General features: G+C 40.0%; 1 protein-coding gene across 2 annotated transcripts in view; it reads left to right on the plus strand.

Moving 5' to 3' along the window:
- The window catches only part of ALDH1L2 (aldehyde dehydrogenase 1 family member L2), a 64,050-nt gene extending 46,401 nt beyond the window's left edge, over window positions 1-17,649 (plus strand). For both annotated transcript variants that reach the window (XM_032346526.1, XM_032346525.1), the window contains exons 16-23: window positions 4,501-4,588; window positions 5,100-5,193; window positions 6,609-6,708; window positions 7,896-7,994; window positions 9,788-9,953; window positions 11,697-11,802; window positions 14,173-14,372; window positions 16,419-17,649. In XM_032346526.1, coding sequence (XP_032202417.1) covers window positions 4,501-4,588; window positions 5,100-5,193; window positions 6,609-6,708; window positions 7,896-7,994; window positions 9,788-9,953; window positions 11,697-11,802; window positions 14,173-14,372; window positions 16,419-16,474 — 909 coding nt within the window. In that variant the 3' untranslated portion in view covers window positions 16,475-17,649. The remainder of the gene's footprint in view (window positions 1-4,500; window positions 4,589-5,099; window positions 5,194-6,608; window positions 6,709-7,895; window positions 7,995-9,787; window positions 9,954-11,696; window positions 11,803-14,172; window positions 14,373-16,418) is intronic.
- The last annotated feature ends 276 nt before the right edge of the window (window positions 17,650-17,925 follow it).

Genomic DNA, 17,925 nt, shown 5'->3' on the forward strand with positions numbered 1-17,925 from the left:
TGAAACAATTTGTTTTATTGTATTTATTAATGATATAAAAACATTTTTTGTCCTTACTTGAAAAGAACTATCATTAATTCAGGGTAGTTAGTTTTCAAGTGTTTTTCTGATCATGATTTCGTATCAAGGCATAATAATATACACTTCGCACTAGGATCATCTGTAACAGTAGTAGATATAAAACCACCGTGTTGGATATCTTTTTGATAACTTCCAGTGTTTGAGGCCAATTTCTCATCAAGTCTAACTAGACTGCCATTTTGAAAATCTCACAATGTGACTGCAGTGGACCTGTTACCAGAAGCGGGGGGGAAGTGTTAGTCTTGCCTCTTTCTTGCTGTTTGCTTGTTGCCTTGGAAGTATTATTTTTATTACGCAGTTTCCGTAGAGATTCTTTTTCAGCCACCTGTCCATTTAATGAAGGCTGGGTTAGTAAAAGTAACAATATAGTCTGCAGATCTACGTAACCAGGCCTATAAACTTCAACACATGGCAATATCCTGACAGCAAATGAGCAAGTGAAGAAACCACTGTTGTTCCCTTGGCCTTGTGAGCTCCTGTTCGGCCCTAGGACATCCCTTTATGACCCATGACCTTCTGCCCTTCATGCAGACGGAGAGAGAGCATCCTTAGCCAGCCACATAATAAATGTCATGTTTGACTTGTTGCATATCTTTGTCAGTTAAAATATGTGCGTAGAAGTTCCACTGTTCTCTTTCCACACCTCCACGGAACTTCTTGCACATCCCATTTATTGAAAGCACACTGAAAAAGTGCTAACTTAAGACTTAATCAGCATTGGTTTTTTAACAGTGTGAAAATATGACTTTCATTTTGCTTCTGAGTTACGCATCACCGTAATAGATGTTAAAAGTGAGATTGTATTATGCCGTCTTTGTGTAAGAAGGGAGGCAAAATAAGATATATATATGCTCATTTGAGCAAAAGAAACAGGAAGGAGACGCTGTAGACTAGTGAAGCTGATTACCCCTCATAGTCCATGGGGAGATGGGGTACAAGAGATAGAGGGAAAGAAGGCAGAGAACATCACTTCTCTGAACGTACGTTTTGTACCTTCCTCACTCTTTTTTATTTTTTTTTATTTTTATTTTTTTTTTTAAAGATTTTTATTTATTTGACAGACAGACGACAAGTAGGCAGAGAGGCAGGCAGAGAGAGAGGAGGAAGCAGGCTCCCTGCTGAGCAGAGAGCCCGATGCGAGGCTCGATCCCAGGACCCTGGGATCATGACCTGAGCTGAAGGCAGAGGCTTTAACCACTGAACCACCCAGGCGCCCCATGTACCTTCCTCACTCTTGAAAGCATGTTTCCCGTACTCACCAATGACAACAAACGAAAGAAACAGAATCAACGCGGATGGGGCAAAAACCCTAAAGTTGAATGCAAATAAAACCAAATTGAGCCATATTTCAAATGAATATCATGATCCCATTGAAGAAAGCAAGGACACATTAATCCAAGTAACTTTTGACAGACATTTGGACTGAATGCTCTCAGACTAAAGGCAAAAGTGCTGCAAATAAGTATTGGACTCTAGTTAGTAGCTTCCTCTTCATAAGGACATGGCTTAATAATTCCGAAATTATTTTCTAGACATTTCTGAATTGAACAAATCAGTGAATGTTCTGTGGATATTGAAAGCCATGTTTCTCGCTGTTGGGGAAGAGAGTTACAGCCATGAAAAAGAGAAAAGATTATTGAATGAACTCTAAGATATTGGATTTCAGTATTTGACAACTCATGGGTTTTAATACATTTAGACAGCTGGATAAAGAAATGGATATAAGTTGGGGCACCTGGGTGGCTCAGTGGGTTAAGCCGCTGCCTTTGGCTCAGGTCATGATCTCAGGGTCCTGGGATCGAGTCCCGCATCGGGCTCTCTGCTCAGCAGGGAGTCTGCTTCCTCCTCTCTCTCTGCCTGCCTCTCTGCCTACTTGTGATCTCTCTCTGTCAAATAAATAAATAAAATCTTTATAAAAAAAAAAGAAATGGATATAAGTATACGTGGGTATACATGATAGGTAGGAAGATAGACAGATAGACAGATGTATGGGTGTATAAGCACATGTAGAACTATTCCCCAGCATTATCTCCTGAGAGCAGAAGCAGCATTTCAATAGTGTCCAGATTTTGGTTTATAAAACTCCAAAATTTTGACACCAAATGTCAGGGTTCTTTCCCCCATTCCAACCTATTCTCTAACTCTCTGGACACCAACGAGGTGTCCTACAATTCAAGTCAGTTGTGACACTAACTGACCAGAGCTTTAGTACAAACCCCACAGGTAAACGGCTTAGTCAGTCTCACAAGACTGCCTCCACTGCCGATGCAAATTGTGAGCCCTGGGCCTCCTGTACTTCTGACCGATGGCTGTAAATCAGACATTTCTATGACCCCCTCCTCAGGTGGGATTTGCTAGAATGCTCACAGAACTCAGGAAAGTATCTTATTTACTATGGCTCTATTATAAAGGATCCAAATCAACAGTCAGGTGAAAAGGTACATAGGATGAAATCTGGAAGGACCGTGAACATAGGAGCCTGTCCATGTGGAGTTCAGGTGCACCAACCTCCCCTAACATGGGTGCCTTAGCATGAAGCTCTCTGAACCCCATGGGCTAGGCGTCCTTAAGGAAGCTTAATTACACAGGCAAGATTGATTAAATCATTGCCCTTTATGATTGAACTCAACCTCCAGCTACTCCCAATTCCTCAGGGTCAGGCTGAAAATTCCAACCTTCTTACCATGGCCAGGTCTTTCTGGTGACCAGAGTCCATCCTGAAACTACCTCAGAGCCCCCAGCTCCCAGTCCCATCATAAGTATACAAAAGACACTTTTTACATGAGAGATTCCAAGTGTTTTAGAAACTGTGTGCCAGGAACCAGAGACAAAGACCAAATATATATTTTCCATTATATCATAATTGTTAAATATCATTCTTCACTGAAAGAAATCTAGGTTCCTTGAAGAAAGAGCTGGAACAGGAAAAATACAAGATGTGCTCGGAACATCTTATTAAGGCAAAATGCATGTAAATGCTCAAAGAATGATAGGGACAGGTTAGAAAGACAAAACAGCTATCCTAAAGGGTCTTCCATCAGCCAAATCTGGAACATTTGGAACACCACAGAAGTACCAATAGTAAAACATTACAACCTATTGAATAAAGTAAGAATCCACAAGTTCTCATGGATTAATTAGTTAATTAACTGAAGAGAAGGGAAAGCTCTTAGAGAGGAAAGCCAACTAACACACGTGGAAGGAATGATAGAAAATCACCATCTGGCAGCCTTCCTCATAATAATTGATTCAGGAAGAATTAGCAATGTATTCTAACGCTAGGGAATAGAAGCTGAAGGAGTAATGGGACATTTAAATAATTTTGAGGTATCTTCCTACAAAATATTAATTGATTACAAAGCATAAAAGAGTAACTCACGGTGATGAAACCTGGTCACCCCCCTTTACCAAATGAGCAAAATTAATATTTCCCAATATTGGGGCTATTTGATAGCATGTGTTCTGAGAGGGTGCCCTGAGGGACTCAGCGTCACTCCTGGGGTGTTCTTGCCAAAGTGTTATTAAATTAAATCATGAGGAATTAATTCATGAGGAATTAAATTAAACCATGAGGAATTAAATCATGAGGAAACAGCAGACAAATCCAGACAAAGGAACGTTGTCCAAAATTATTAGCCTGTGCTTATCTGGAATGTCAGTGTCATGAACAAAACATAAAAGAAAACTCAGAAACTCTCCCAGATTGAAGGAGACTACAGACATGATAATGCAATGTATGAACTTGGATTTCCTTTTTCTGTAATGCACATTATTGAGACAGTTGGTGAAAACGAAATGTCGGGGCACCTGGGTGGCTCAGTGGGTTAAAGCCTCTGCCTTCAGCTCAGGTCATGATCCCAGGGTCCTGGGATCGAGCCCCACGTCGGGCTCTCTGCTGAGCGGGGAGCCTACTTCCCTTCCTCTCTCTCTGCCTGCCTCTCGGCCTACTTGTGATCTCTGTCTGTCAAATAAATTAAAAAAAAAAAAAATTAAAAAAAAAAATTTTAAATTTAAAGAAAACGAAATGTCCGTAAATTAGGTTTTGTAATGTGTTGTTAATTTCCTGATTTTGATCACTGTATGTGGTTACATCATACAAGAAACTGTTTTTAGAAAATGCACCCCAAATTATTTACAGGTAACGGGGCATGTCCGTATCTTACTCTTACACAGTTCAGAGGAAGACAAAGAGATAAGAGAATAAAGCAAATGTAACAAAACGTTAGCATGTGAGAAATCTGGGCGGCGGATATATAAGAATTCTTTGTACTATTTTTGCAACTTTGCTGTAAGCCTGAAATTATGACCGAATAGAAGAAGAATTAAAATGAACTATAGTGCGACCAGAAGGGAAAAGCAGGGTACTGATCTAAAGGACAAGACAGGGTCTGAAGAAAGTAATTGTGGGCTTCTGCTCAGGTCACACCCTTGACTGCTTTGAAGTTTGCTGAGCTCTCTGTGAAAGCAGGTTTTCCGAAGGGGGTAATCAACATCGTTCCAGGCTCAGGTAAGCCATCTAAGGACCCACTTGGCTGCAACTAATGAATGGTATAGGAGAAGCTAAGTAGCTATTTTCCCACTGGAATCTTGTCCTGACTTATAACTACAGTTAAAAAAACTTGAAGTTAGAAAGACTTATTAAAGCTAAATACAGTTCACCAAAGTTAACTTAAGGATAAATGTATTTGCCATGTGCTAAAAATCTTAAAGTAGAAGTATAATGATGGGTGAGTAGGGTAAGAGGAGCAGAAATTATAGAACATTGTAAAACTGCCATAACAAGGCCTGTTACAACTCTTTTAAATTACTCTGGAAGATGAAAAACCAAGATTTACCCATCTTTTGGGGGGCTGATAATTGCATGAAGGACATCATCTAGACTTTTGTCAAGTTTGTAATTAATAGAGAAAATGCAAAACTCAGAAAATTTGGAAATCTATTTCAGTGCATTCAAAGCCACTCATACCATAAAGGCTTGTGTAATGTTTTAATTCATGTTTTCTTCCCTAATTCTGCAGGTGGCATAGCAGGGCAACGCCTTTCTGAACATCCTGATATCCGTAAACTTGGTTTTACTGGGTCCACTGCTATTGGCAAACAGATCATGAAGAGGTATTGGTTTTAATGTGTTGATTTGCTGAAGATCCTAGCAACCTCAGTTTTCGTTGTGTTTTTTGCTTTCTTATGCAGAGTGTGTTTGGAGGGAGAAAGCCCACATCTGGTTTAGAAGAAAAATCTACTTATCACTGCTGGGTGTTGAACTATTATCATATAATAAAATATTTCCAAAGCACAAAGCCCATAATCAGTAAAAACCAGAGCCGTATTGGAATTTTACCCCACTGGTAGCTATAACAATGCAGCACAAAATAATTTTCTGTGCTAAAGCTGTGGCCCAGAGTGGTTTTGGAGCATAAGTAAGAAACCAAGATATAAATGACAAATATGAATTATTTATAAAATGAATTCCTAAAAAGCAGCAACATTCTTTTTTTTTTTAATTGCTGACACTCTAAATGTCCAAAATAAGGCAGTGGTTAAAGCATGCCAGTGTAGTGGAGTGCTGTGTAATCATGGTCGTGGAGAATTTATAGTAACACTGAAAAGTGTTGTTAAAAGGTAAATAGAAAGAAAAATAAGGCGCACGATTTTATATATTGGGTGATCCCAACCATGTTGAGTAAGGCAAAGGCCATGGTTGGACACATCAGAAATAAGCATGTCGAGGGGCGCCTGGGTGGCTCAGTGGGTTAAAGCCTCTGCCTTCAGCTCAGGTCATGATCCCAGGGTCCTGGGATCGAGCCCGGCATCGGGCTCTCTGCTCCGCAGGGAGCCTGCTTCCTCCTCTCTCTCTCTGCCTGCCTCTCTGCCTACTTGTGATCTCTATCTGTCAAATAAATAAATAAAATCTTTAAAAACAAAACAAAAAACAAACAAACAAAAAAAAAACAACAACCAAAAAGAAATAAGCATGTCAAAATGGTAAAAAAACAAAACAAAACAAAACAAAAACAAGGGACATTGAAACATGGATAGAATTCTGTGATTTTTCTTTCTTCTTTCTGAATTTTTGGGGGTATTTTTTAATGTTTTCAGTATCAATGCTTTTGCGAGTAGGGGGAAATAAATAAGATGCTTCTAAAAATTGATACTTTGTTTCCCTAATGCTCCAGGAATCTGGTGAGAGGTTAAATTCCTTGCCAGGCCTTATGTAACCAAAATTCTTATACCTCAAGAATCCGAATTTACCTGTGAGGATCTCTATTTATTCGTCCACAGAATTAAAAAGAAAAAAAATTTTATTATGGAAAATTTCTAATACACACCAAGCACACAGTATAGCGCCATGAACTCCCAGGTGCTCATCACCAAGCTTCCGCAGCTCTCACCATTCTCCCACTCCTGTTTTGTCTTTGAATACGTTTCTTAATATTTCTGAGGTTCAGTTGTGTTTTGCACGCTTAGTGGTAATTTGTAGCTAAAAAGGTGGGACAGAGGATGCTCATTTCCCATTTATTTTTTTCTAGCTGTGCTGTGAGCAACTTGAAGAAAGTTTCCCTTGAACTTGGTGGCAAATCCCCACTTATAATATTCAATGACTGTGAGCTTGACAAGGCCGTGAGAATGGTAAGAGGGGGTCAGATCCCATCAAATAGATGCCTACTGCTAAACGTGTCTCATCTCCCTTTTTATCAGAAATCTCAACATGATGGGGCGCCTGGGTGGTTCAGTGGGTTAAGCCTCTGCCTTTAGCTCAGGTCATGATCTCAGGGTCCTGGGATCTAGCCCTGCATTGGGTTCTCTGCTTGGCAGAGAGCCTGCTTCCCCCTATCTCTCTGCCTGCCTCTCTGCCTACTTGTGATCTCTCTCTCTGTGTCAAATAAATAAATAAAATATTTTTTTAAAAAAGAGTTTATACAAAAATCTTTTTATAAAAGATAAAAGATTTTATAAGATAAAAAGATTTTGTAAGATTTAAAAGATTAAAGATTTTATACAAAATCTTTAGATAAAAGATTTTTATACAAAATCTTTAAAAAAAAGATTTTATACAAACAAAACAAAACAAAATCTTTAAAAAAAGATTTTATTTATTTATTTGATAGAGAGAGAGAGATCACAAATAGGCTGAGAAGCAGGCAGAGGGGGAGGGGGGAAGCAAGCCCCCTGCTGAGCAGGGAGCTTGATGTGGGGCTCCATCCCAGGACTCTGGGATCATGACTTGAGCCAAAGGCAGAGTCTTAACCCACTGAGCCACCCAGGTGCCCCATAAATAAAATCTTCAAAAACAAAAAAATCTCAACGTGAGATTTGATTTTGTTTGGTCATAAATAGAAACTATTCTCTTGATGCTTAAATTTGGGACTGCCCAAAGCACTTAATTTTAAAAAGGGTATCTTTACAATTTGGATCATTAAGGTGTTTTTAAAACTTGAGGGGCAGGAGACGCTTTCCAAACATTCATAATTTATACAAACTGATGTGAAGATTTTAAAAGCAAAATTTGGTATACATATATTACATTTAAATGTATAGAACAACGCAGATTTTCTTACAACACAAAATTTGTCCTCAGTGGTGCGTCCTTATGATCACCCACTTTTTTTTAAGTGCTCCTGGACCAAAAAGGGTAAAAGAGAAACAAAATCCCTAAAAATATGCTAAGTCAAAACTCTAAGTGTCTCTAAGCAGTTCTCCTCACTAGCTATAGGCCACGGCATTGCCTCAATGATTTCTCTGTCTGTCTGCTGTCTTCCAAAAACATCTAATTCTCGGGGTGTACAACGTTAATATTTTCTCTTCTGCTGCTGAAGGGCATGGGGGCAGTATTTTTCAACAAAGGAGAGAATTGCATTGCCGCCGGGCGGTTGTTTGTGGAAGAATCCATCCACGATGAATTTGTGACAAGAGTGGTAAGACATCTTCACATTGGCTCTAGGAGTTGTACAGAAACGGTTTTTACCTGAAAAGGATTTCTGGCATTATTGATGAATTTCTAGGTATGATATTAGTACTGTGGTATATAGATATATTTTAAACAACATAGTCCTTATCTTTTAGAGCTACTTTCTGACATAGTTCCAGAAGAAATTATATGATGTCTAGGCTTTGCTTCAAAATAACCCAGGAGGGGAGGAAGTAAGCGGGGGAGTAAATTGGCCATGAGTGGTAGTTGTTGAGCTGGGTGGTAAGTACATGGCATTTCACTATATCATCTACTTTAATATGTATTCGTAATTTTTCATAGTAAAAAGGTATAGGTCTCTACAAACAAAACAAACCAAAAATCCTTAAGAGCTTTTATTACCTATACCTTGCTCTGCATTTTTAGTAAATTTTATCCTTGATACTTACGAGACATATACTCCTAGATTTTTGTAAATTCCTAAATTGACTCAGAGAGATATACCACTAGATCCTTGCAAATCCTCAGTACATAGTTACTGGGACAGAATATCATTTCCTCCGCTAACATTATACAGATAGATACATAGATAGAAACATACATACACACACATCCATACCTACCCCCTGTAGATTGGTCATGATTCTATAAACATGAGACCAAAACCCATTTATATAACTATTAAGATAAATTCTGTGGCTAATACAAACTAAACTATAATAAACTATGTCATTATTATGGTAACAGTAATCACGAATTTGTTTATGTTCGAAAAACCAGCACCCAGCTTCTTTTTTTTTTCAGAGTCAGTTCCCCCTCCCAATGCCAAGAAGCAAAGACATTCATTCTTTCTTTGTGAGAATGGAAAACACAGAAGGCATATGGAGGGGCAGATGGTGGGCAGTGTCTCCCTCTAGAACATCCCTCTAATTCAGTTTTGTGCTTCAATAAAATACATGTTACAGGGCTCTCACAACTTCAGTGTGTGGACATTTCAAATGCTGAGACCTGAAATGTCAAGAGCCAACCTGATCAGTCCATCAGTAAACGTGTTTTGCACACATGCAATTGACATTCATTCACTCGTTCAGCAGTTCTGTCTTGAGCATTTACTGGGGGAAATCTTGCCACACCCAAATTCAAATTCATGGCCCTGCTGGGTTATGGTAACTCTCATTCTTTCTTCTTATTCGAGTTGGACTTAACATTAGAAAATGCACAGGTAGATTAAGATAAGTGAGGGGCACAGGGACAACCACAGAGAGATGTCAGTGATGAACACTGCACAATAAAGATCGAAACATTCTAGCAGTTCCACTGACTGCCATGAACATCTCCCAAAAGCGGGTTGCTACATCAGGGGAGAGAAAAGAGGATAACCATGTGGCCATTTTAGTAATTCTTCTGCCCTAAAGAGTACAAGGGTGCTGTATTAACAAATCTTCCAGAACCTCAGGTTTGCTATTTTAATGGATTAACACTCAGGATAATTTGAATGTAACGTCTGTACTCTACAATCTGTTAGAACTGAGTGGTTAACAGTGTGGGCTTTCAAGTCAAGAAGACTCTACTGTCTTTAGTGTTTGTGTATGTTAAGCCAGTGAACCTGTCTAAGCCTTAGTTTCTCCACCTGTAAGATGAAAGTAATAAATACCCGCCTCCACTGCTTCTGTGAAGACTAAAAGACAACACATCCTTTGACAGTTTAGTATGACACCCACCACATGGTAGAAGCTAGCCAAGGGTATCTATTACTATTATTAACTGACAATTGTGTTTTGTGAACTGGGTGACAAACAGGTGGAAGAAATTAAAAAGATGAAAATTGGTGATCCACTTGACAGATCTACCGATCACGGGCCCCAAAACCATCAGGCCCATCTGGAGAAACTTCTGCAATACTGTGAAGCTGGTGTGAAAGAGGGGGCCACCTTGGTGTACGGGGGAAGACAAGTACACAGGCCAGGTAAGATCACCTCCAAGCCGGGCACTGGCTTCTGAAGTTGGAATGGATGGTAACGATTTTCACTACAGTTTCATCTTGCCTCAAAAGACTAGCATTTATGTTATGATCACAATAATTCTTTTTTGAACACTACTTGGCCACTTATATACTGGGTACCTTGGACTTGACAATTTTTCTGAGACTCAGTTTCCTCCTGCGTAACACGGGATGAGATGTGCGCACCTGCTTTACAAGGCTGTGGAAATCAAATCACAAAATGGACATGACAGACCCTTGGCGGTCCAGTAAGCAGGTGTGATGGACAACTGTGTCATTTTCATGCTGGTGACCTTGATTCCTGGAACTGTGAGATTTAATCTCAGCCAGGATAGCCTGGGAAGGATTTATTCCTATTGTCTAAAGCCATTATCTGTTGCTGAAATATGTGAATGTCTCCATGTCATGATACCCCAGAGGAGGGAAAGACAACAACTTCAAAACTCCTTTCTTCACTTTTGTAGGGGAATTGTGCCGCAGCACCTTACTCTGAAAAGTGATAATTAGAAGGGGAAACTTTAACATGTACCTGTGTTTCTTGTATGAACTGAATTTCTGGATAAGCTGCATAGCTGATAAAGGAAACTGTTTTTTAACAGAAGAATTCCTGCTAATTAATGTAGAAAAAAAATGATGGAATAGAAAAATCATCACTCTGTACCCCTAATTGAATGAAATGGTTGGTTCAGGCAGTTATCATCAAGGGAGGGCCACAGCGATCAGGAGAGAGGTTGATGGGGACCTGAGAATGTATAAGGTGCCAAAGTTTCTCCGCCAAGATTGCTTGCCGGTCTCAAGGAGGAAAACACACTTTTACAAGGGAGAGGTGAAGTTGTCACCGCCTGGAACCACACTGGTCATTTGGAGCAAGAGCAAAAGCAGGACAGCTGGGTATGACATGTCTCCTGAGGGAGACAGCGTGTACCACACAACATCACCCCTGCAAGTGTTCTCGTGAAAAATGTTTAACCTGAGTCCAATTGTGTCTTAAGGTCAAACTTCCCAATTACAAGACATAAAGGGAATAGAGGAACATATTAAATGTCATCCCAAGAAAACAAACACAAATCTAAACGCAACATATTCTGCAGGACGACTGACTCATTCTGTTAAAAAGCGGCATGAAAAATGAGGGGTGAAATGTTCTAGATGAGAGAACGCTTAAGAGATCTAACAGGTGAATGCAATGTGTAAAATTTATTGGAAGCCTGAATCAACCAAATCCATTCAGAAAAGATACTTTCGAGAAAAAAGTTGAAATATAAATCATGAAGAGGGAATTAGCACCCATTTTGTTAGATGTGATAACGTTATGGTAGGCAAGAAAATGCCTTATTTTTTTTTTAACAGATTTGTCCTGAAGTACCTGGAGGTGAAAGTTATAAACTCTGGAATTGGCTTTCAATTATTTCAGCAAGGAAAAAGAATGAATCAAATGTAGCAAAATATGAGTAGATATTTATTGTATAATTCATGATACTACTTTCTCTACATTGACATGTGTTTGAAATTTTTGTAATAAATAGCTAAAAAAAAAAAAAAACCCAAGAACCTAGGAATGCTAATACCAGATAGGAAAAGGAAAGTCTGCTTGGTTTTATGGACCCAGAAGGGAAGGGGAAAAAATTATGAAGTAATTAAATGAGAGAGCTATTAATTAAAAATTAATTACCCTATAATTGATGATCTTTTCTATTCTTCAAATAGGCTTTTTTATGGAACCAACTGTTTTCACAAATGTGGAAGACCACATGTATCTTGCCAAAGAGGAATCATTTGGGCCTATTATGGTCATTTCTAAATTCCAGAATGGGTATGTTCTTCAGGCACAATTTAACAGGTTTAAACTAGATAAGTGTTTTTTTTCTTCTGTCATTGTCCTATATACAGACCATGAAATCAATGAACATGTAATGCTCAATTATATAACAGTAATTGACTCAAATAATTAGAAGAGAAGGCTAACCAATGTAAATTGTTATATATTCTTGCTTCTTAGCTGAAATTAATAGCTGACAGTATGGGATTTTAACTGACTAAATTTAGTTTTTGTATAACCAATACTTGAAATGTCTCTCAAACAAGATAAATAACTAAGAAAAACAGAACTAGTTTTTACATTTACATTCCTAGGGAAGGCAACTTCTGTGAAATGTGGTTTTCCCAAGGAAAGAGTGTTGTCTTCATAGTAATTATGCCCCCAAGACCTAAAACTCAACTTTTTATTAAATGTCCACAATCACCATATAACCAACTATCAGTGATGGTCCATTATAGTGCAGGAAACTTTCCAAAGTGTTTAGCATGTCAGAGAGAGGCATATGGTACCTGAGCTCATATAAGAATATTTAGTACAATAGACATGGCATGCTGGGCAAATTCCTCAGAATTCTGGCTTGAATTGTCATTCAACCAATGAGAAGTTGGAAAAAACCAGAACACAGAGTTCAGAGGACTTCTTCGTCTTTGATAGGCATATTGTAGGACATATTTGGGGACGCCCCATTAATCTTCTTTTCCAAAAATGTCTCCCCATAGGATAGTCTTTGTGTTAAACATGCAGATTTTAGAAGGCACGTTTGGGGGATATCAACTGAGATAACTTTGAGGAGTTTACCAGCTAATGGGGGAGACAGACAAGGAGATGGGCAATTAACCACAGAGGACCAGAGGCAGCCACGGTGGGAAGAGTCTGCCCAGCCCTCTGCCACTGCACCTGACTTCCTCTGTGGGCCAACCTGACCCTTGGTTTCTTTATTTGAGAAGTTTGGTGATTAATAGCATCTATCGTTTGGTGTCATTCTAAGAATTACATAAGTTGTATCTGTTAATAGTGCTATTGCCATTGCTATGTTCATTATTCTCCTCCATCTCTTAGAAGTAGGCAAGGTGTCCTGGAAAGCTGTGTCATCTCAATAGTCCCCAACAAGTAATGACATGAAGGCATCTTTCCTATAGTCAATAAATATTTGGGTCCCTACAGGCAATGCATCAAGAAGCGTGAGAGTTTTAGCAGAGCCTCCATTCACTCTAGGATCAGTTCCAAATTTCCTGTACGAGCTTCAAATTATGTATAGTCTACTTGGAACATCCCTTCAGAGGCCACCACGTTGAAGCCTGCACTGTCTGTCTCTTGGATTCATTTTTCCTCCCATCTGGGGACAGATCCTCTTTCTTTGCCAGAGCGCCAGATGAAACACTTGGCTTGCATTCACCAGCCATGCTGTAAAACATTCATGCAGTTTTAAACATTAGAATGACACTCATAAAGATGAGATACTCATACCATGACAGACCCGTTGGAACCAGACCCAGCCCAGAGATGAATGGGGTCACGTCTCCACTTACTGACGAGTGCACACATACGGAGTCAAAAGGCAGGGAAATCATGATTGAAGGGATAATTTGTATTTCCTTTTATTGAATTGTATCAATTAAATTCACTCTCACAGGATGATCTAACATCATGGTATAAAGAAGAAGAGATCGCCCCTGCCCTCAGGGCCCTACCACAAATACACAGAGTTAAAGCAAAATACTGATTATGGTTGACTTTTATTGAGCATTATACTGTGTTCCAGACACTATTAGCTCATTTAATCCTCATGACAACAAGAAAGGTCCTTTTCTTATTACTGCTATATTTTGCAATAAACAAAGGCACGTGGAGGTGAAGCTGTTTGCCCCAGGTCACCCAGGCAGCCTGGCTGCAGAGCCCTCTCACTGAGCCACTGTATCCTACTGCCTCCCCCGTGGCACTGGTGGGAGCGGAGAAGGCGTCAGGGCAAGGGACTGAATGAATGGGCCCGGAACTGTGTGCAAAATCTGGAGGGACGGAGGGGAAGAGGGGGTGCTCTGAGAATACGTCCAGAAGTGGGACTCAAGGCAGAGAGGAGGAGGTGAGAAGTCACAAAGGAGAACCAAGAAGAAAATGGAAAAGATGACTTCAGATCACATTTTTAAAGGAGTTGCTTGATATACATGAAAAATATAATATTGAGCTATAGGGGCTCATTGGGAGTTTCTTTTGGTGTAAGACTGGAATATTTCATTCATAAATATTTAAGCGATTAGCAGTAGCATTTTTCTGTTTCTAGCATTCCGGGGGGAGATGTTAGAACCTAAAATGCGAGTGACCTGTTTGCATTCAGTGAAGTTTGATCTTCCTGAAAATATCTCGTAGGGACATCGATGGAGTGTTGCAGCGAGCGAACAATACGGAGTACGGTCTGGCCTCAGGGGTTTTTACAAGAGACATAAGTAAAGCCATGTATGTGAGCGAAAAACTAGAAGCGGGAACTGTTTTTGTCAACACGTACAACAAGACGGATGTGGCAGCCCCTTTCGGGGGAGTGAAACAGTCTGGCTTTGGGAAAGACTTAGGTATGCTCTGCTTTTCTCCTCCATGTTCCCTTTGTTTGCCTGTCACAGGGCAGTCTGTTTGATGTTTCTGCAAAACTCTTGTCTTGTTCGGAAGGACATATCCTGAACAGGAGTTGGACTTGAGTTTATATGGGTACTAACTGTGTCTTAATGTCAAATAGTTTTAGGTAATATACATACAGAAAAGTACCCAAATTGCGTGGAAAAGTGTTTTTCAAAGAACAAGGTTAATGCTGAAAGGAAAAAGAAACACTGGCAATATGTCTTAGCTAAAGCATGCTCGGTTTTCTTACCTGACATTCAGCATGCCCTTCAGTTTAGCTCTTGTGGGACTAAGTGAAACCAACAAAGGGAATTGAGTGGAGGGCAATACACAGCTAGTTCCAAGAAGAAATCCTGTTATAAGCTGCCTGGCAGTCTTTCAGAATCAATACTACAATTGGCAAGGGTATCTGGAAGTCTGGGATTTAGAGTTTCAGAAAGTCCCAAAGATATTTCTTTGTAGGCAATGACCCCATCACATTTCAAGTAACAACTTACTTTGAACACTAAGTATGGACTAGATCTTCTGCTAACTGCTTTACCTGTAATAGCACAAGCAATCCTCACAATAGCCCTGGGAAGGGAAGTATTATTATTATCCTTATTTAATAAATGGGGAAACTGGGGCTCAGAGAGGTCGAGTAACTTGCCCAAAGTTACACAGCCGGCCCCTGTTTGGAAAGAGAATTCCAAGCCAGGCAGACTGGCTGCCAAACCCATGTTCTGACTCCCCACAGTCTGGCGTGTTGTTTCAAAAAATGGAAATGTTCCTAATTTACTGATTTATTAGTCCACTAATATAAGTTTGGTTAATATGGGGTATTTTTACATTTTCTCTTTCCTGGTGACTTATGGTAATATATTTGCCACAATAAAAGTAGCTCTCATTTTAAATTCCATTGAGTTGAAGGTAAATGGTGTTTATTATAAAATAATAGAATTTACCCCAATAGTTTCTTTCTTTCCCAATTTTAAACTCCCTAAGCCCAGGGGTCCCCAGCCTTAGCCACACATTGGAGTCACCTGGGAACTTTAAAAAGTACAAAGATACTGATTCAGTTGGTCCAGGGTGTGACCTGGGATTGGCAGTTTTAAAAGCTTCCTAAGGCAATCCTTCATTAAGGTTAAGAACCCTTGTTTTAGCTCAACTTCCAAGATCATATGTTCATTACTTGTCTTTGTGCTATTCATGCCCCTTCACTGCCATAGAAATCAATGATTTTTTTAAAAAAGATTTTATTTAGTCACTTGACAGAGTGTGAGAGCAGGAACACAAGCAGGCAGAGTGAGAGAGGGAGAAGAAGGCTTCCCACCAAATGAGGAGCCCTATGTGGGGCTTGATCCCAGAACCCTGGGATCATGACCTGAGCAGACTCAGCAATGAAGCCACCCAGGCACCCCAGAAATCAATGATTTGTATGAGCTCGAAGTAGAATTGAAACAGAAAGGCAAACCTACTGATTTTCTAGCCTGGCTATACTCTATACTCTATAAATCAGGAAAACTGTATTATCTTTAAATAACATTACACCAAAGGACCTCAAACTTTCTTTCTTCTGCTCAGTTCTGCTCCATTTAATATAATCTGAAGGACAGTGTGTTGGTCACTTCCATTCAGCCTAAATGGGGAAAAAATAGAGATGAGGAATTGGTCATCAGGCAGGGAAATAAGGGAGCAAGTTTTCTGGTGGGGACTGACCAAGTCAGCACTGTTCCTCCGAAGACCTGATCGGGGTCTAAGGCCTTACTTACTCCTCAGAGTGTGGTCCATGGACCACGAGCACCCCATCATCGGGGGATGGGCACAAATGCAGAATCTTGGGGCCTTCTCTGGATTTAATCAGAATCTGCCGCTTCACAAGGTGACTCACATGAACTTTACAGTTTGGGAAGCCCTGGCTTCAGTCACATTCTAGTCGCTTGGTGACCGATACACCTACCTCTGTGTCCAAAGTCTGGTGACATCACACCCCCTTGCCCATGACCTGCTTTTCTCTTCCCCAGGGGAGGAAGCTCTAAACGAATACCTCAAAACCAAGACAGTGACGCTGGAGTACTAGAGCGGATCCATCGCCAGGAGCCCTTAGCGGACCTCAGCCCCTCCTGACCCCTCCATGCGCTTCGGGAGCCCGGGTGTGCTGAGGGAAGAGGTACTGGCCACAAGCCGAAATACGCACCCGAGGACCATAAAGAGGGTCAAGGCCACACGTCCAAGCATTTACACCTGTGCCTGAATATTTTCTGATACACCTTTTATATCTGAAACCAATTTGTCGTTGTTGGGGTTTGACTCTGTTGTCTGTCCCACGTGTTTCTAAACTGTCAGGTGGCTTTTCCTCCCCACCCAGACTCATCTAACCATTGTTCATTTTGGAAAATGTTAGTATCGGGCAGTTATAACGCACAAGGTGCATTTGGGGGGAACTTTGCATCATACATGCAGGTTTAAACCTCTGAACTCTACCTATGGGGCTATTAAAAAGATTTTCCATAATTTTGCTCTCAAGGAACAGTATATCCTGTAAAGGATGTGAAGTCAGTTCCTTTTTTTTTTTCATATTTGGAAATAAGATACATCTTTGTGCCTTTTGATGTTCTATTTTTCAACCCACTGTGACAGACAACCAACCCCAAACGGTGCTTTAGTACTTACCTAATGGGGTACTTTGTAATGTTCGGAGGAGTAGACAGAATTTAATGACATCATCTCTGGCCCCACATAGCTTAAATTCTAATAAATAGCTCTTTAAAAGTTAATTTTACAGTATGATACAGAGTATAAATAGCCTTTGGAGGCTATTGTTTGGAGGTCTTGGTTCATATGTGCCATGTGACTTGGGGAAGCTTCCTCAACTTCTCCCAGCCTCAGTTTCCTTATCTGTCGAATGGGGATAATAATGCCTTCCTGCGGAGCTTTATTTTGAGGAGTCAACACATAGTATAAGTAGCTTGTATTGTGCTATGTTCATGGTACTCAAGAAAAAAATTAACTTTGTTTCCCCATCACTATTTTAAAAATATATTGAGATAAACTAAACTAGATGACCTAATTTCCCTACAGTCTTTTTCAGAGTCATTGATTTCTATACTTCATTGTTCTGACATGGTGCTTAGTGTAGCAGCACTGGAAAATGCCATATAATGACAAATGGCAATGGTACGAGGAAAAGCACTGCTTTTCTTTCCACAGCTCATTTGTTCTTCATTAAACATCTCGTTTTCCACTTTCTACCTACTGGATCTGCTGTGTGACCACTGGTTGGGTGATCTTGGACAAGTTAGTCACATACTATCTCAGAGTCTTGGTATCTATAAATGGGGATAAAGTCCCTGTCTCATTAGGTGTTGGAAGGACTCAGTGGGTTGATGTGCATAACACACCTGGCAAGCTGTGTAGACCATAGTCCACACCCAAAGAATGGGAATTAGTACAGTCCGTGCAGGACTCACAAAATTGGCTGTTGTCAGACAAAAACAGTTAGGTGAGTAAATTACCACCATCCACATGTGA

This window comes from Mustela erminea, chromosome 6, assembly GCF_009829155.1.
Source record: "Mustela erminea isolate mMusErm1 chromosome 6, mMusErm1.Pri, whole genome shotgun sequence".
Classification (NCBI taxonomy): Eukaryota; Metazoa; Chordata; class Mammalia; order Carnivora; family Mustelidae; genus Mustela; species Mustela erminea.